General features: G+C 41.7%; 1 protein-coding gene across 1 annotated transcript; it reads left to right on the top strand.

Annotated features, from left to right (window-relative positions):
- The first annotated feature begins 322 nt into the window (after positions 1 to 322).
- Positions 323 to 20,025, top strand: atad5a (ATPase family AAA domain containing 5a). The gene is made up of 21 exons (XM_087808918.1): positions 323 to 560; positions 970 to 1,031; positions 1,119 to 2,407; positions 3,977 to 4,037; positions 4,099 to 4,311; positions 6,340 to 6,445; positions 6,511 to 6,750; positions 6,815 to 6,960; positions 7,014 to 7,155; positions 7,383 to 7,583; positions 7,643 to 7,736; positions 13,972 to 14,039; positions 14,095 to 14,201; positions 14,280 to 14,433; positions 14,490 to 14,618; positions 16,580 to 16,792; positions 16,859 to 16,923; positions 16,977 to 17,228; positions 17,327 to 18,048; positions 18,103 to 18,246; positions 19,830 to 20,025. The coding sequence occupies exons 2-21, from the start codon at positions 981 to 983 to the stop codon at positions 19,906 to 19,908; spliced, it is 4,476 nt and encodes a 1,491-aa protein (XP_087665044.1). The 5' UTR covers positions 323 to 560; positions 970 to 980; the 3' UTR covers positions 19,909 to 20,025.
- The last annotated feature ends 447 nt before the right edge of the window (positions 20,026 to 20,472 follow it).

The raw sequence follows: 20,472 nt of genomic DNA on the forward strand, positions 1-20,472 counted from the left end.
AAAATATTAATGTTAAATGACATTAAAGACAAATAATATGCATGACTGCCAAGTTAAAGTTTATTATTATTAATGATAATAAATAAAACAAAAATAGTGATACATCTATGAAAACCATATTAAGCGTCTCTATAAATATTAAATACGTATTTATTTGAATAATGTAGAAACTATCATTGTAAGGGAAAGCAGACGCTCGCCGCCATCTTTGTTGAGGGCAGAAACGTCAAACTGTGAGGCGTGTTCTGATTGGTCGGGATCGGTCACGAGCCCGGTGACGTGTGTTTGGCGCTCTTGGCTCCAGTCTGCTCTGGCGCGCTTTTGAAAGAGAAGCTGGAAGTCGTCAAGAGTTTTTATCGAGTTTTATACGTTTTTAAACGTTTTCTTCGAGCTTTTAGCCTCAGACATGCGAGCGACATGTGGACTTAGTTCAGGAGAATCATGGACGACATGGAGAGAGAGTGTTAGCTCACTAACTAGCTCACTAACCAGCTCACTAACCAACTAACTTAGCTCCGTGAACAACTCGAATCTTCTCCGGGTACACCAGTGTTTCCTCGGTGAGTAAACTTGTTATTATTCTCGACCTGGTTTGTTTATTACTCGATGTTCTGACGATAGTTTTATGTCATTGATGTCAAACATTTCTCTGTGTTTTCTTCGCTTTGCTTTAATTTAAACAGTTTTGCAAAGAGTTAAAGGATGTTGATCAAATGACGTGTATATATATCTCTATATAGATATATATAGATATATAGAGATATATATATCTCTATATATATATCTATATATATAGAGATATATATATATATCTGTATCTATATAGATATATAGATATATATGTAAATGTATATAAATGTACATCTTCTTCCTCCATATATATAGATATATATCTATATATATGTATATATATGTTACTGTTACATGTCGACACTAAAAAGCTCAGCTGGTGAACCTTCTTGTCTCCAGGATCGTGGACTATGGCAGGACTCGTGGCTCTGGCTTCAGTCCTTGAAGACTTTGACCCTCAGGTTTGTTGTGAACATTATTAAAGTGAAGATAACTTTAATTAGAGTGAAGATCACTAAGATCTAGATCAACCGTCTTCTCTTCTGCAGCCGTGCAAGAAGCCTCGTAAAGACGGCGTCAGTCCTGTTGCTAAAACCATCACAAACTACTTCTCTCCGCTGCCCAAGCCTGAAGACAAGCCTGAAGACCGACCCTTCTCTCCTCCGCGCTCCAACAACATCAAGGACTACTTCAGCAGAAGATCGAACCTAGTGTCCAAGGACAAGAGTCCACCAGAGTCCGGATCCAGCCCGAAGAAGAAAGACCAGTCTGAGTCGAAACCACCGTCTCAGAGACGCCGGAGAAGAACCAACATGAAGGAGGACGAACCAGTCCAGGAGGAATGTTCTCTGATCATCCAGGAGCCTCCACAGTGGAACGTCTGTCGTCCTCAACGCAAGAAGACCTCTCAGAAGTCCAGTCAGAGAGTCTCGGAGAAGTCGGTGCAGGAAGAAGCGAGAGAGGAGGATCCACCTGAGCTTCTGAGGTCTTCAACGGACGAGGGTCTGGAAGAAGCAGGAGATGAAGAGTCGAGAGGATCGGACGCGGCTGGGCTTCTCTCGGAGGTGAACCTGGACCAGGACTCTGAGCTGAACCGCAGCTCCGTCAAGATCTCCTTCGAGGACTTTGTTCGCAGTCAAAGTCAAGACGACGACGTGCGGTGCGAGGGTGAGGTGGAGAAGTCTTGTGGAGTACCCGGAGAAGTCGCTCCGCGGCGTCAAACTCTTACGGTCCAGGCCGTGGTGCATCGACCCAGAGAGGCTGCAGGAAGGATGGCCTCCATCTTCAACAAGAAGCCAGACGGTCCTGCAGAAGACAAACCTCCGTCTCCCTCGGCCACCGCCAGGCGCAGGTCCAACGTGGTCCTGCCGGAGGAGGACCTGGAGCTGCTGGTGCTGGAGAGTGAGTCCACGTCAAAGTGCAGCCTGTCGGAGAGGAAGCAGTTCATGGCGGCCTTCAAGCAAGCTGGCAAGACATCCAAGGAGAGGCAGAAGAAACCTGCAGAGGAGGGCGCACCTGTGGACCAGCAGGAGGTCCAGGAGGTCCAGGAGGTCCAGGAGGTCCAGGAGGTCCAGCAGGTGAAGAGAAAGCCGGTGAGAAGAGTGAAAAAGAAGGGTGAGAACCCTCCAGCTGATGACATCACAGAGGAGATCAGAGCTGCACCTCCGGGTCCACATGAGTCCGGCCCAGCAGGGAGGAGGTCCAGAAGAGCAGCTCCTCCGACCGAGAAGGACGAGTCACCCAGACTTGCTTCCACACTACAGACGCGGAGATCCAGACGCAGCGTGTTTGTCTCGGAGCTGGTGGGTCCAGATGACATCAGGACCGGCCCGATCAGGTACCAAATGTTTGCTATGATGCAACACTTGCTGCATATGTGGAGAAACAACAGTTGAATCTTCTCGTGTATGAAACACATCAACCTGTTCAAGATAATAATCTCATGATAGATGATGATCATTTATAATCTCAAGTCTGCTGTGAGATGTTGTTGGATCCATGACACCATCTCACGTTCCTGTAAGAAGCTTTGTCTTGTACCATCTGGTTAAGGAACACCTGCCTGGACCAGATCAGGTTTTTTTCTGATCTGATGATGATGATGATGAAGATGATGAAGTTATGGTGGTGATGATGATGATGATGATGATGATGAAGTTATGGTGATGATGAAGAAGAAGAAGAAGATGATGAAGTTATGGTGATTAAGCAGAAGATGATGATGATGATGATGCTAAAGTGATGGTGAAGGTGATGATGAAGTTATGGTGATTATGAAGAAGAAGATTATGAAGTTATGGTGATTAAGAAGAAGATGATGATGCTAAAGTGATGGTGAAGATGATGATGATGGTGATGATGATGATGAAGTTATGGTGATTAAGAAGAAGAAGAAGAAGATGATGAAGTTATGGTGATTAAGAAGAAGATGATGATGATGATGATGCTAAAGTGATGGTGAAGATGATGGTGATGATGATGATGATGATGATGATGATGATGATGATGAAGTTATGGTGATTATGAAGAAGAAGAAGAAGATTATAAAGTTATGGTGATTAAGAAGAAGAAGATGATGATGATGATGCTAAAGTGATGATGAAGATGATGAAGTTATGGTGGTGATGATGATGGTGAAGATGATGATGATGATGAAGATGATGGTGATGATGATGAAGTTATGGTGGTGATGAAGAAGATGATGAAGTTATGGTGATGATGAAGAAGATAATGAAGTTACTGTGATGAAGAAGAAGATGAAGAAGATGATGAAGATGATGATGAAGTTATGGTGATTAAGAAGAAGATGATGATGATGCTAAAGTGATGGTGAAGATGATGGTGATGATGATGATGAAGTTATGGTGATTATGAAGAAGAAGAAGATTATAAAGTTATGGTGATTAAGAAGAAGAAGATGATGATGATGATGATGCTAAAGTGATGATGAAGATGATGAAGTTATGGTGGTGATGATGATGGTGAAGATGATGATGATGAAGATGATGGTGATGATGATGAAGTTATGGTGGTGATGAAGAAGATGATGAAGTTATGGTGATGATGAAGTTATGGTGATGAAGAAGAAGATGATGATGAAGTTATGGTGATTAAGAAGATGATGATGATGATAATGATGCTAAAGTGATGGTGAAGATGATGATGGAGATGATGAAGTTATGGTGATAATGATGATGAAGATGATGAAGTTATGGTGATGAAGGAGAAGATGAAGATGATGATGAAGTTATGGTGATGAAGAAGAAGATGATGATGATGATGATGCTAAAGTGATGATGAAGATGATGGAGATCATGATGATGAGATGAAAAAAGTCACATTTAGAGAATTAATCTTGTGTAGGATGATCTTGTGTGTGATTCTTGAGATGATCTTCTCAAACCAGGTTACGTCTGACCAGAGTTCAGCGAGACCACGCAGGAGAAAGTCTTTCTTCAGCTGCTAAAGTGAGTTTGAACGTCCAACTGACTGCAGCTTGATTGACGCCTGAACTGTCATGTCTCACAGAACGAGTCAAAGAAACAGAAACAGGCCAAGAAGTTGGTGGAGAAGGCCAAGAGCATGAAGAACAACAAGAGCATGAAGAACAACAAGAGCATGAAGAACGACAAGAGCATGAAGAACAACAAGAGCATGAAGAACAACAAGAGCATGAAGAACAACTTGAGGCGCTCCTCACGCTCTGAGACTGTTCTAACCAAGAGCTACTGTGAGGACGAGGTATGATCACTTATTTCTCACTCTTGTGTGTCTGTGTCTCACTCTTGTGTGTCTGTGTCTCACTCTTGTGTCTCTGTGTCTCACTCTTGTGTCTCTGATGTGTCTCACTCTTGTGTCTCTGTGTCTCACTCTTGTGTCTCTGTGTCTCACTCTTGTGTCTCTGATGTGTCTCACTCTTGTGTCTCTGATGTGTCTCACTCTCGTGTCTCTGATGTGTATCACTCTTGTGTCTCTGATGTGTCTCACTCTCGTGTCTCTGATGTGTCTCACTCTCGTGTCTCTGATGTGTCTCACTCTCGTGTCTCTGATGTGTCTCACTCTCGTGTCTCTGATGTGTCTCACTCTCGTGTCTCTGATGTGTCTCACTCTTGTGTCTCTGATGTGTCTCTGATGTGTCTCACTCTCGTGTCTCTGATGTGTCTCACTCTCGTGTCTCTGATGTGTCTCACTCTCGTGTCTCTGATGTGTCTCACTCTCGTGTCTCTGATGTGTCTCACTCTCGTGTCTCTGATGTGTCTCACTCTCGTGTGTCTGTGTCTCACTCTCGTGTCTCTGATGTGTCTCACTCTCGTGTCTCTGATGTGTCTCACTCTCGTGTCTCTGATGTGTCTCACTCTCGTGTGTCTGTGTCTCACTTTCGTGTCTCTGATGTGTCTCACTCTCGTGTGTCTGTGTCTCACTCTTGTGTCTCTGATTTGTCTCACTCTTGTGTCTCTGATGTGTCTCACTCTTGTGTCTCTGATGTGTCTCACTCTCGTGTCTCTGATGTGTCTCACTCTCGTGTGTCTGTGTCTCACTCTTGTGTCTCTGATGTGTCTCACTCTCGTGTCTCTGATGTGTCTCTGATGTCTCACTCTCGTGTGTCTGTGTCTCACTTTCGTGTCTCTGATGTGTCTCACTCTCGTGTGTCTGTGTCTCACTCTTGTGTCTCTGATGTGTCTCACTCTTGTGTCTCTGATGTGTCTCACTCTTGTGTCTCTGATGTGTCTCACTCTCGTGTCTCTGATGTGTCTCACTCTCCTGTCTCTGATGTGTCTCACTCTCCTGTCTCTGATGTGTCTCACTCTCCTGTCTCTGATGTGTCTCACTCTTGTGTCTCACTCTTGTGTCTCTGATGTGTCTCACTCTTGTGTCTCTGATGTGTCTCACTCTCGTGTCTCTGATGTGTCTCACTCTCCTGTCTCTGATGTGTCTTACTCTCGTGTCTCTGATGTGTCTCACTCTCGTGTCTCTGATGTGTCTCACTCTCGTGTCTCTGATGTGTCTTACTCTTGTGTCTCTGATGTGTCTCACTCTCGTGTGTCTGATGTGTCTCACTCTCGTGTCTCTGATGTGTCTCACTCTCGTGTCTCTGATGTGTCTTACTCTTGTGTCTCTGATGTGTCTCACTCTCGTGTGTCTGTGTCTCACTCTTGTGTCTCTGATGTGTCTCACTCTTGTGTCTCTGATGTGTCTCACTCTTGTGTCTCTGATGTGTCTCACTCTCGTGTCTCTGTTGTGTCTCACTCTCCTGTCTCTGATGTGTCTCACTCTCCTGTCTCTGATGTGTCTCACTCTCCTGTCTCTGATGTGTCTCACTCTTGTGTCTCACTCTTGTGTCTCTGATGTGTCTCACTCTTGTGTCTCTGATGTGTCTCACTCTCGTGTCTCTGATGTGTCTCACTCTCGTGTCTCTGATGTGTCTCACTCTCCTGTCTCTGATGTGTCTTACTCTCGTGTCTCTGATGTGTCTCACTCTCGTGTCTCTGATGTGTCTCACTCTCGTGTCTCTGATGTGTCTTACTCTTGTGTCTCTGATGTGTCTCACTCTCGTGTGTCTGATGTGTCTCACTCTCGTGTCTCTGATGTGTCTCACTCTCGTGTCTCTGATGTGTCTCACTCTCGTGTCTCTGATGTGTCTCACATTCGTGTCTCTGTCTCACTCTCGTGTCTCTGATGTGTCTCACTCTTGTGTCTCTGATGTGTCTCACATTCGTGTCTCTGTGTCTCACTCTCGTGTCTCTGATGTGTCTCACTCTCGTGTCCCAGGATTCTATCATCTGTCTGGAGGAAGACGAGGACGAAGTGCAGAAGGAGAGAAAGTCTCTTCGGAGCCTCAATGAAGTTCTAGGTAAAGCAGCTTCTGCTGGAAAAGGTGAGACGTCTCTTCGAGTCTCTCAGTCCTGAAGGTTCTTCACGTCATGACTTCCATTGTCTCAGGATCCAGACTGGGTTCAGGTCCAGACAAGACTTCACGGAAGGTTTCTGACGAGAGCAGCCGTGAAGGTTCTGAGAACTCTCAGGATGACGAGCAGTTCAGGGCCCGTCGGGACTTCTTGAAGAGTGGTCTACCCGACACCTTCAGGAGGCAGATGGTCAAAGCTGCCGCCAGCAGAGACGCCTACCTGTCTCACTGCTCGTCCTTCCAGCCCGTCCTGCACGTCTCGCAACCTCCAGCAGGTCCGTCCCTCGTTCTCTCCTCCGAGCTCTTGTTCTAACGTCTCACGTCTCCTCTCGTGCTCAGATCTTCTCTGGACTCTACCCTGGCCCGAGTCTCCTCTGCTGTCCCACCTGAGGGACCACTGGAGCAGCACCAGCAGCTCCTCGCTCTCCTGCTCGGGACCTCTCGGGTGGAAGACGGAAGCGTCTCGTAAAGCGTCTCGTGGAAGAGTGAGTCCTTCAACTGTGGAGTCAGGAGTGATCTTCTCACACTCGTCTCTCAGAGTTCAGGCTTCAAGGACATCCCTGCAGAGGCGGAGCAGCTCCTGGTGGAGGAGGTCCGCGTCTGCAACCCCTCCTTCCCTGTGCAGCTGGTCCTGACTCGCCTGAAGACCAAGTTCTCGGAGTACCATCAGTGCAGCTCAGGTCAGTTCCTGCAGATCCTTCAACGTGGTCTTGATGAGGGACTTCCTGAATCTTGACCTTCATGACACCAGAGTCCATCTTGAGTTTGACCCTCAACAGGCTTCTTTGATTCAAAGTTGAAACACTGACTGAACACTAGGTGGCAGTATATTCCAACATCACACCAGTTTAGTGCTTTGACTCTAATGTTGACTTTAAAAGGGTCTTCAATGTTTTCAACTCTGCAGCTGCAGCAGGGGTCAAAGGTCAAGTGGGCGTGAAGGGGAAGAGGAAGCGATCGGACGACGAAGGTGTGAAGGAGGCGAAGAAGCAGCGAGGTCCACTGAAGGACGAGCGAGGGAGACGTTTAAGAAGAGCACCGACGGAGGAGAAGAAGAAGGAGTGCATCGTCCTGGTCGACGACTCGCCGCCGAGACAGGAAGTAGAAGGTAGGAGGTCACATGATCTCCAGCTCAACGTCAACATGACTGGATGATCTCGTCCTCAGATGTGAAGGAAGACGTTCTGTGGACCGACAAGTATCAGCCGCAGAACTCCAGCGACATCGTGGGGAACACGGCGTCAGTGAGGAGACTACACAGGTGAAGATCTTCATCACGCCTGAGTAGAGCTTCATCATCTTCATCATCTCATAAAACATCTTCATCACGCCTGAGTAGAGCTTCATCATCTTCATCATCTCATAAAACATCTTCATCACGCCTGAGTAGAGCTTCATCATCTTCATCATCTCATAAAACATCTTCATCACGCCTGAGTAGAGCTTCATCATCTTCATCATCTCATAAAACATCTTCATCACGCCTGAGTAGAGCTTCATCATCTTCATCTCATAAAACATCTTCATCACGCCTGAGTAGAGCTTCATCATCTTCATCATCTCATAAAACATCTTCATCACGCCTGAGTAGAGCTTCATCATCTTCATCATCTCATAAAACATCTTCATCACGCCTGAGTAGAGCTTCATCATCTTCATCATCTCATAAAACATCTTCATCACGCCTGAGTAGAGCTTCATCATCTTCATCATCTCATAAAACATCTTCATCACGCCTGAGTAGAGCTTCATCATCTTCATCATCTCATAAAACATCTTCATCACGCCTGAGTAGAGCTTCATCATCTTCATCATCTCATAAAACATCTTCATCACGCCTGAGTAGAGCTTCATCATCTTCATCATCTCATAAAACATCTTCATCACGCCTGAGTAGAGCTTCATCATCTTCATCATCTTCATCTCATAAAACATCTTCATCACGCCTGAGTAGAGCTTCATCATCTTCATCATCTTCATCTCATAAAACATCTTCATCACGCCTGAGTAGAGCTTCATCATGACCCTGGTCTAGAAAGGTGCTATATAAATAGAGATTATTATTATTATTATCATCATCATCTTCATCATCATAAAACATCATCATCTTCATCATCATAAAACATCATCATCTTCATCATCATAAAACATCATCATCTTCATCATCATAAAACATCATCATCTTCTTCATCATAAAACATCATCATCTTCATCATCATAAAACATCATCATCTTCATCATCATAAAACATCATCATCTTCTTCATCATAAAACATCTTCATCTTCATCATAAAACATCATCTTCTTCATCATAAAACATCATCTTCATCATCATAAAACATCATCTTCTTCATCATAAAACATCATCTTCTTCATCATAAAACATCATCATCTTCATCATCATAAAACATCATCATCTTCATCATCATAAAACATCATCATCTTCATCATCATAAAACATCATCTTCATCATCATAAAACATCATCTTCATCATAAAACATCATCATCTTCTTCATCATAAAACATCATCATCTTCTTCATCATAAAACATCATCTTCTTCATCATAAAACATCATCATCTTCATCATCATAAAACATCATCATCTTCATCATAAAACATCATCATCTTCATCATAAAACATCATCATCTTCATCATAAAACATCATCATCTTCTTCATCATAAAACATCATCATCTTCTTCATCATAAAACATCATCATCTTCATCATCATAAAAAATCATCATCTTCTTCATCATAAAACATCATCATCTTCATCATCATAAAACATCATCATCTTCATCATCATAAAACATCATCATCTTCATCATCATAAAACATCATCATCTTCTTCATCATAAAACATCATCATCTTCATCATCATAAAACATCATCATCTTCATCATCATAAAACATCATCATCTTCTTCATCATAAAACATCTTCATCTTCATCATAAAACATCATCTTCTTCATCATAAAACATCATCTTCATCATCATAAAACATCATCTTCTTCATCATAAAACATCATCTTCTTCATCATAAAACATCATCTTCTTCATCATAAAACATCATCATCTTCATCATCATAAAACATCATCATCTTCATCATCATAAAACATCATCTTCATCATCATAAAACATCATCTTCATCATAAAACATCATCATCTTCTTCATCATAAAACATCATCATCTTCTTCATCATAAAACATCATCTTCTTCATCATAAAACATCATCATCTTCATCATCATAAAACATCATCATCTTCTTCATCATAAAACATCATCATCTTCTTCATCATAAAACATCATCATCTTCATCATAAAACATCATCATCTTCATCATAAAACATCATCATCTTCATCATAAAACATCATCATCTTCTTCATCATAAAACATCATCATCTTCATCATCATAAAAAATCATCATCTTCTTCATCATAAAACATCATCATCTTCATCATCATAAAAAATCATCATCTTCTTCATCATAAAACATCATCATCTTCATCATAAAACATCATCATCTTCTTCATCATAAAACATCATCATCTTCTTCATCATAAAACATCATCATCTTCATCATCATAAAACATCATCTTCTTCATCATAAAACATCATCATCTTCATCATAAAACATCATCATCTTCTTCATCATAAAACATCATCTTCTTCATCATAAAACATCTTCATCATCATAAAACATCATCATCTTCATCATAAAACATCATCATCTTCTTCATCATAAAACATCATCATCTTCTTCATCATAAAACATCATCATCTTCTTCATCATAAAACATCATCATCTTCATCATCATAAAACATCATCTTCTTCATCATAAAACATCATCTTCATCATAAAACATCATCATCTTCATCATAAAACATCATCATCTTCATCATAAAACATCATCATCTTCTTCATCATAAAACATCATCATCTTCTTCATCATAAAACATCATCTTCTTCATCATAAAACATCATCTTCATCATAAAACATCATCATCTTCATCATAAAACATCATCATCTTCATCATAAAACATCATCATCTTCATCATAAAACATCATCATCTTCATCATAAAACATCATCTTCTTCATCATAAAACATCATCTTCATCATAAAACATCATCTTCTTCATCATAAAACATCATCATCTTCATCATAAAACATCATCAACATCATCTTCTTCATCATAAAACATCATCAACATCATCTTCTTCATCATAAAACATCATCTTCTTCATCATAAAACATCATCTTCTTCATCATAAAACATCATCTTCATCATAAAACATCATCATCTTCATCATAAAACATCATCTTCTTCATCATAAAACATCTTCATCATCATAAAACATCATCTTCATCATAAAACATCATCATCTTCATCATAAAACATCATCTTCATCATCATAAAACATCATCATCTTCATCATCATAAAACATCATCTTCATCATAAAACATCATCATCTTCATCATCATAAAACATCATCTTCATCATAAAACATCATCATCTTCATCATCATAAAACATCATCATCTTCATCATAAAACATCATCATCTTCATCATAAAACATCATCATCTTCATCATAAAACATCATCTTCATCATAAAACATCATCATCTTCATCATCATAAAACATCATCTTCATCATAAAACATCATCATCTTCATCATCATAAAACATCATCTTCATCATAAAACATCATCATCATCATAAAACATCATCATCATCATAAAACATCATCATCATCATCATAAAACATCATCATCTTCATCATAAAACATCATCTTCATCATAAAACATCATCATCTTCATCATCATAAAACATCATCATCTTCATCATAAAACATCATCATCATCATCATCATAAAACATCATCATCATAAAACATCATCATCTTCATCATAAAACATCATCATCTTCATCATAAAACATCATCATCTTCATCATAAAACATCATCATCTTCATCATAAAACATCATCTTCTTCATCATAAAACATCATCTTCATCATAAAACATCATCTTCTTCATCATAAAACATCATCATCTTCATCATAAAACATCATCAACATCATCTTCTTCATCATAAAACATCATCAACATCATCTTCTTCATCATAAAACATCATCTTCTTCATCATAAAACATCATCTTCTTCATCATAAAACATCATCTTCATCATAAAACATCATCATCTTCATCATAAAACATCATCATCTTCATCATAAAACATCATCTTCTTCATCATAAAACATCATCATCTTCATCATCATAAAACATCATCTTCATCATAAAACATCATCTTCATCATAAAACATCATCTTCATCATCATAAAACATCATCATCTTCATCATCATAAAACATCATCTTCATCATAAAACATCATCATCTTCATCATCATAAAACATCATCTTCATCATAAAACATCATCATCTTCATCATAAAACATCATCATCTTCATCATCATAAAACATCATCATCTTCATCATAAAACATCATCATCTTCATCATAAAACATCATCATCTTCATCATAAAACATCATCTTCATCATAAAACATCATCATCTTCATCATCATAAAACATCATCTTCATCATAAAACATCATCATCTTCATCATCATAAAACATCATCTTCATCATAAAACATCATCATCATCATAAAACATCATCATCATCATAAAACATCATCATCATCATCATAAAACATCATCATCTTCATCATAAAACATCATCTTCATCATAAAACATCATCATCTTCATCATCATAAAACATCATCATCTTCATCATAAAACATCATCATCTTCATCATAAAACATCATCTTCTTCATCATAAAACATCATCTTCTTCATCATAAAACATCATCATCTTCATCATAAAACATCATCTTCATCATCATAAAACATCATCTTCATCATAAAACATCATCTTCATCATAAAACATCATCTTCATCATAAAACATCATCTTCATCATCATAAAACATCATCTTCATCATCATAAAACATCATCATCTTCATCATCATAAAACATCATCTTCATCATAAAACATCATCATCTTCATCATAAAACATCATCATCTTCATCATAAAACATCATCATCATAAAACATCATCTTCTTCATCATAAAACATCATCATCATCATAAAACATCATCATCTTCATCATAAAACATCATCATCTTCATCATAAAACATCATCATCTTCATCATAAAACATCATCTTCTTCATCATAAAACATCATCTTCTTCATCATAAAACATCATCATCTTCATCATAAAACATCATCATCATAAAACATCATCTTCTTCATCATAAAACATCATCATCATCATAAAACATCATCATCTTCTTCATCATAAAACATCATCATCTTCTTCATCATAAAACATCATCTTCTTCATCATCATAAAACATCATCATCATCTTCATCATAAAACATCATCATCATCATAAAACATCATCATCTTCTTCATCATAAAACATCATCATCTTCTTCATCATAAAACATCATCTTCTTCATCATAAAGCATCATCTTCTTCATCATAAAACATCATCATCTTCATCATAAAACATCATCTTCTTCATCATAAAACATCATCTTCTTCATCATAAAACATCATCATCTTCTTCATCATAAAACATCATCTTCATCATCATAAAACATCATCATCTTCTTCATCATAAAACATCATCTTCTTCATCATAAAACATCATCATCTTCATCATAAAACATCATCTTCTTCATCATAAAACATCATCTTCTTCATCATAAAACATCATCTTCTTCATCATAAAACATCATCATCTTCTTCATCATAAAACATCATCATCTTCATCATAAAACATCATCTTCTTCATCATAAAACATCATCTTCTTCATCATAAAACATCATCTTCTTCATCATAAAACATCATCTTCTTCATCATAAAACATCATCATCTTCTTCATCATAAAGCATCATCTTCTTCATCATAAAACATCATCTTCTTCATCATAAAACATCATCTTCTTCATCATAAAACATCATCATCTTCTTCATCATAAAACATCATCATCTTCATCATAAAACATCATCTTCTTCATCATAAAACATCATCTTCTTCATCATAAAACATCATCATCTTCATCATAAAACATCATCTTCTTCATCATAAAACATCATCTTCTTCATCATAAAACATCATCTTCTTCATCATAAAACATCATCATCTTCATCATAAAACATCTTCATCTGATTTCATTGAATCATTTCTTCATTATAAGATTGTTTTATTAAATTCAAAGTTCAACTATTGAAAGGTCATCAACAGATTCCTCCAATCGAGCGCGAGTCGCTTGAGTCACATGACCTTCAAGTAACTCTTTTCATGTTGAAGTCAAAGAATAAACATTTAATTGTAAAGTATTGTAATTAGAATGTTTTTAAAGTCAAACGCTGTTTCAATCCTACATGTGACGCCTGTGACGTGAACGTTCAGCTGGATGAAGGAGTGGAAGCTTCGCGCCGACAGAGAGGAGAAACACAGAGACTCCAGGAAGGACGAAGGTGTGGTGAGTCCACCTTGACCTTCTCAACCCTCTCTGACCTGGTTGTGTCTCAGACTCTGACGCCGCGGACCACATGCTCAACACGCTGCTGGTCTCTGGACCCACGGGCGTCGGCAAGACGGCGGCGGTCTACGCCTGCGCGCAGGAGCTGGGCTTCAAGGTAGTCTCTCCTGCAGGTCTTCAAGGTAGTCTCTCCTGCGGGTCTCCTGACCGCCTCACGTTCTTATGGTCCCTGAAGGTGTTCGAGGTGAACGCCTCCTCTCGACGCAGTGGTCATCTGATCCTGTCCCAGCTCAGAGAGGCCACGCAGTCCCACCAGGTGGACAGTCAGGGGCTCAACAAGCCCTCCTACTTCAACAGCTACAGCTGCGTCAAGCCCGGCATCTCCCCCCGTATGTTCTGGACCTTCATGTCGGGCTCCTCAGATACTCACTGTTTGCTCCTCCAGGGAAGATCCACTCGCCTCACAGGGTCGTGTCGTCTCCGAGGAGACCTCAGTCTCCACGAGGATCCAAGAGAGGATTAGCTCCCACTTCTCTGGCCAAATTCTTTAAACCCGGAACTGAAGAACAGAAGCGTAAATATCCGACGAACCCGAGAGTTCAACTGTTCTCTGGTTGATCTTCAACTCTGTTCTAATCCCACCTTCTCTCTGGTTGATCTTCAACTCTGTTCTAATCCCACCTTCTCTCTGGTTGATCTTCAACTCTGTTCTAATCCCACCTTCTCTCTGGTTGATCTTCAACTCTGTTCTAATCCCACCTTCTCTCTGGTTGATCTTCAACTCTGTTCTAATCCCACCTTCTCTCTGGTTGATCTTCAACTCTGTTCTAATCCCACCTTCTCTCTGGTTGATCTTCAACTCTGTTCTAATCCCACCTTCTCTCTGGTTGATCTTCAACTCTGTTCTAATCCTACCTTCTCTCTGGTTGATCTTCAACTCTGTTCTAATCCCACCTTCTCTCTGGTTGATCTTCAACTCTGTTCTAATCCCACCTTCTCTCTGGTTGATCTTCAACTCTGTTCTAATCCCACCTTCTCTCTGGTTGATCTTCAACTCTGTTCTAATCCCACCTTCTCTCTGGTTGATCTTCAACTCTGTTCTAATCCCACCTTCTCTCTGGTTGATCTTCAACTCTGTTCTAATCCCACCTTCTCTCTGGTTGATCTTCAACTCTGTTCTAATCCTACCTTCTCTCTGGTTGATCTTCAACTCTGTTCTAATCCCACCTTCTCTCTGGTTGATCTTCAACTCTGTTCTAATCCCACCTTCTCTCTGGTTGATCTTCAACTCTGTTCTAATCCCACCTTCTCTCTGGTTGATCTTCAACTCTGTTCTAATCCCACCTTCTCTCTGGTTGATCTTCAACTCTGTTCTAATCCCACCTTCTCTCTGGTTGATCTTCAACTCTGTTCTAATCCTACCTTCTCTCTGGTTGATCTTCAACTCTGTTCTAATCCCACCTTCTCTCTGGTTGATCTTCAACTCTGTTCTAATCCCACCTTCTCTCTGGTTGATCTTCAACTCTGTTCTAATCCCACCTTCTCTCTGGTTGATCTTCAACTCTGTTCTAATCCCACCTTCTCTCTGGTTGATCTTCAACTCTGTTCTAATCCCACCTTCTCTCTGGTTGATCTTCAACTCTGTTCTAATCCCACCTTCTCTCTGGTTGATCTTCAACTCTGTTCTAATCCCACCTTCTCTCTGGTTGATCTTCAACTCTGTTCTAATCCCACCTTCTCTCTGGTTGATCTTCAACTCTGTTCTAATCCCACCTTCTCTCTGGTTGATCTTCAACTCTGTTCTAATCCTACCTTCTCTCTGGTTGATCTTCAACTCTGTTCTAATCCCACCTTCTCTCTGGTTGATCTTCAACTCTGTTCTAATCCCACCTTCTCTCTGGTTGATCTTCAACTCTGTTCTAATCCCACCTTCTCTCTGGTTGATCTTCAACTCTGTTCTAATCCCACCTTCTCTCTGGTTGATCTTCAACTCTGTTCTAATCCCACCTTCTCTCTGGTTGATCTTCAACTCTGTTCTAATCCCACCTTCTCTCTGGTTGATCTTCAACTCTGTTCTAATCCTACCTTCTCTCTGGTTGATCTTCAACTCTGTTCTAATCCCACCTTCTCTCTGGTTGATCTTCAACTCTGTTCTAATCCCACCTTCTCTCTGGTTGATCTTCAACTCTGTTCTAATCCCACCTTCTCTCTGGTTGATCTTCAACTCTGTTCTAATCCCACCTTCTCTCTGGTTGATCTTCAACTCTGTTCTAATCCCACCTTCTCTCTGGTTGATCTTCAACTCTGTTCTAATCCCACCTTCTCTCTGGTTGATCTTCAACTCTGTTCTAATCCCACCTTCTCTCTGGTTGATCTTCAACTCTGTTCTAATCCCACCTTCTCTCTGGTTGATCTTCAACTCTGTTCTAATCCCACCTTCTCTCTGGTTGATCTTCAACTCTGTTCTAATCCTACCTTCTCTCTGGTTGATCTTCAACTCTGTTCTAATCCCACCTTCTCTATTTTCTATTGCAGCTGCCAAGACAGCGGAGGTTCCTCTGAGGTCGGGGGTCACGGTGAGGTCACCGGGAGGGTCTCAGGATGGCGGCGAGGAGCAGAAGAAGACGGCTACGTCTCTCATCCTGTTCGAGGAGGTGGACGTGATCTTTGAGGAGGATTGTGGGTTCTTGGCGGCCATCAAGACCTTCATGGCCACGACCAAGCGCCCCGTCATCCTGACGACCAGCGGTGAGTTCTTCGTCTCAGGCTCAGTCCAGTCTTTCTCAGAGGTTCAGGACCTGTGCCGTCTTCCAGATCCTACCTTCAGCGCCATGTTTGACGGAGACTTTGAGGAGGTCCTCTTCAGAACCCCCTCACCGGTGAGTGACGGAGAACTGCTGTAGAAGCATCTGTTCTGAACGTTGTTCTGCAGGTGAACGTGTGCAGCTTCCTGCGTCTCCTGTGCCTCACGGAGAACTTGAGGACCGACCCGGCAGACGTCCGAGATCTTCTCGCGCTCAACCACGGGGACATTAGAAGAACTCTACTGCAGCTGCAGTTCTGGGCCTGCAGCTCAGGGGGGCGCCATCCTGAGGCGGCCGAGCCTCCCCGTCACTCCTGCACCGAGAGTTCTCTGGGTCTCGTCAACATCGAGCCGGAGAAGAACATCTGGGACCTTCTCAAGGTGAGGAACGTTGTCACGTGACCAGAGCAGCTGCATTTATGTATTCCTTGTTTTCTATTCTCTCGTGTCGCCTTCAACCTCGTCTTCTGCGTCTTCAGACTCCAGTCTCCGCCTGCTGGTCTGTGCTGAAGGAGGCCCGTCGTCATGGTTACAGCATCACCTACTCCAACATGGAGATGCTCCTGCCTGTTCCTCAGACGGACATGTCCCCCAGGAAGATCTCCAGTGTCTCTGCAGACTGTCCCGTCAAAGCGTCTCACAGGACAAAGAGGACCCGCTGTGACCGACGAGCGCTGGACTCGGACTCTGAGGACGAGTTCCTGTCCCTCCGTAGACCTGCGTCAGAAGAAGTCTGCGAGCGAGTGAAGGAGGAGAGCGTCAGGAGAAGAGCAGTGACTCCAGAGGAGCGCCGCATGAGTCTCGCCGTCTCGCGGGGGCTTCGGTCCATGGCGGACTTCCTGGACAACATGTCCTTTACGGACACTCTGACCTTCACGGACCCTTTGACCTCCAGAGACCCTCTGACCTCCAGAGACCCTCTGACCTTCAGAGACCCTCCTCCGTGTGCGCTGCTGAAGGACGGGATGACGGACGAGCCGAGGACGAGTGAGCGTCTGAGCGGTGAGGAGCAGGAGATGCTGCTGGAGGCTCAGGCGGGCCTGGAGGCCCTGAGCTTCAGCAGGTGCAGGACGTCGCTGATGGACGCCTGGACAGAAGCTCAGGCGCTGGACGAGCCGCGAGCACGAAGGGAGTTCTCTCTCCCGCTGGCGTCTCATCGTGGAGGCCTGAGCTTCGCTGGAGACCACGTGTGTCCTGCACGGTGAGTCCTGGAGATCCTGCAGCTTCTCCTTCTGAACCTGCTCTTGTGTTTCAGCCTGGAGGCTCAGAGGAGACTCGTGGTGAAGACGTGTGCAGGCGTGTCTGTGGGAGGTCCCTGCGTCGCTGCAGACCTGCTGCCCTCACTTCGTACCATCTGTCGCGCCGAGCAGCTCAAGGAGAGAGGGAAGGTCAAACGAAGGTGAGTCCCTGTGTGTGTGTGTGTGTGTGTGTGTGTGTGTGTGTGTGTGTGTGTGTGTGTGTGTGTGTGTGTGTGTGTGTGTGTGTGTGTGTGTGTGTGTGTGTGTGTGTGTGTGTGTGTGTGTGTGTGTGTGTGTGTGTGTGTGTGTGACTCTATTGTATCATCTGTGGGTGTGTTGTTGTGATGTGTGACTCTATTGTATCATCAGTGTGTGTGTTGTTGTGATGTGTGACTCTATTGTATCATCAGTGTGTGTGTTGTTGTGATGTGTGACTCTATTGTATCATCAGTGTGTGTGTGTGTGTGACTCTATTGTATCATCAGTGTGTGTGTGTGTGTGTGTGTGACTCTATTGTATCATCAGTGTGTGTGTGTTGTTGTGATGTGTGACTCTATTGTATCATCTGTGGGTGTGTTGTTGTGATGTGTGACTCTATTGTATCATCTGTGGGTGTGTGTGTTGTGATGTGTGACTCTATTGTATCATCAGTGTGTGTGTTGTTGTGATGTGTGACTCTATTGTATCATCTGTGGGTGTGTTGTTGTGATGTGTGACTCTATTGTATCATCTGTGGGTGTGGGTGTTGTGATGTGTGACTCTATTGTATCATCAGTGTGTGTGTGTTGTTGTGATGTGTGACTCTATTGTATCATCAGTGTGTGTGTTGTTGTGATGTGTGACTCTATTGTATTATCAGTGTGTGTGTGTTGTTGTGATGTGTGACTCTATTGTATTATCAGTGTGTGTGTGTTGTTGTGATGTGTGACTCTATTGTATCATCAGTGTGTGTGTTGTTGTGATGTGTGACTCTATTGTATCATCAGTGTGTGTGTTGTTGTGATGTGTGACTCTATTGTATCATCAGTGTGTGTGTTGTTGTGATGTGTGACTCTATTGTATCATCAGTGTGTGTGTTGTTGTGATGTGTGACTCTATTGTATCATCAGTGTGTGTTGTTGTGATGTGTGACTCTATTGTATAATCAGTGTGTGTGTTGTTGTGATGTGTGACTCTATTGTATCATCAGTGTGTGTGTGTTGTTGTGATGTGTGACTCTATTGTATCATCAGTGTGTGTGTTGTTGTGATGTGTGACTCTATTGTATCATCAGTGTGTGTATTGTTGTGATGTGTGACTCTATTGTATCATCAATGTGTGTGTTGTTGTGATGTGTGACTCTATTGTATCATCAGTGTGTGTGATGTTGTGATGTGTGACTCTATTGTATCATCAGTGTGTGTGTTGTTGTGATGTGTGACTCTATTGTATCATCAGTGTGTGTGTTGTTGTGATGTGTGACTCTATTGTATCATCAGTGTGAGTTTGTAAAAAAAACTATTTTCATTTAAATATTGACATTAGAAAATGATCTTAAGCTCCGCCCCCTGAAAACACGTTTTTCTGTAGATGAAATCTTGTTGACCAGAACCACAACATAACTACTTGTTCGCCCAGATTTCAGAGCAACATGATAAAGTAATAAAAGTTTAAAAAAAAAAAAAAAGTTAAAAAAGTGTTGACTTTAAGAAACGTTTGTCGTTATTCGACCGTTGTGAGGATTGACGTGATGTTCCTGCGCCAGGTTCCTGCACTACCTGGACTCCATCCACCTGGGACTCGACAGAGAAACACTTCAACACCTGGCACAAGACTTCCCATGATGCATCACTGGCTACAGACCTGAGCTGCAGTGATGTCACATATGTTTAATATAATTTTAATTCTTTTATTGTTTTATTGTAAAGTTTGTGTGAAAGTAGGTCTCGAATCATGGTTTACTTTTCTCTTCTGACCTAATAAAGTCTGTCACTCAAAGTTCACTCCGTCATCTGTCACTCAAAGTTCACTCCGTCATCTGTCACTCAAAGTTCACTCCGTCATCTGTCACTCAAAGCTCACTCCGTCATCTGTCACTCAAAGTTCACTCCGTCATCTGTCACTCAAAGTTCACTCCGTCATCTGTCACTCAAAGCTCACTCCGTCATCTGTCACTCAAAGTTCACTCCGTCATCTGTCACTCAAAGTTCACTCCGTCATCTGTCACTCAAAATTCACTCCGTCATCTGTCACTCAAAGCTCACTCCGTCATCTGTCACTCAAAGTTCACTCCGTCATCTGTCACTCAAAGTTCACTCCGTCATCTGTCACTCAAAGTTCACTCCGTCATCTGTCACTCAAAGTTCACTCCGTCATCTGTCACTCAAAGTTCACTCCGTCATCTGTCA

Source organism: Callionymus lyra, chromosome 15 (assembly GCF_982586985.1).
Source record: "Callionymus lyra chromosome 15, fCalLyr1.hap1.1, whole genome shotgun sequence".
Taxonomy (NCBI): domain Eukaryota; kingdom Metazoa; phylum Chordata; class Actinopteri; order Syngnathiformes; family Callionymidae; genus Callionymus; species Callionymus lyra.

Excerpts from the sequence above, each read along its gene's own strand:
- atad5a (XM_087808918.1), top strand. The coding sequence starts at position 981 with ATGGCAGGACTCGTGGCTCTGGCTTCAGTCCTTGAAGACTTTGACCCT. Across the intron at positions 6,446-6,510 it reads AGCAGCTTCTGCTGGAAAAG|GATCCAGACTGGGTTCAGGT; the intron begins GTGAGACGTCTC and ends CCATTGTCTCAG. Across the intron at positions 6,751-6,814 it reads CGTCTCGCAACCTCCAGCAG|ATCTTCTCTGGACTCTACCC; the intron begins GTCCGTCCCTCG and ends TCTCGTGCTCAG.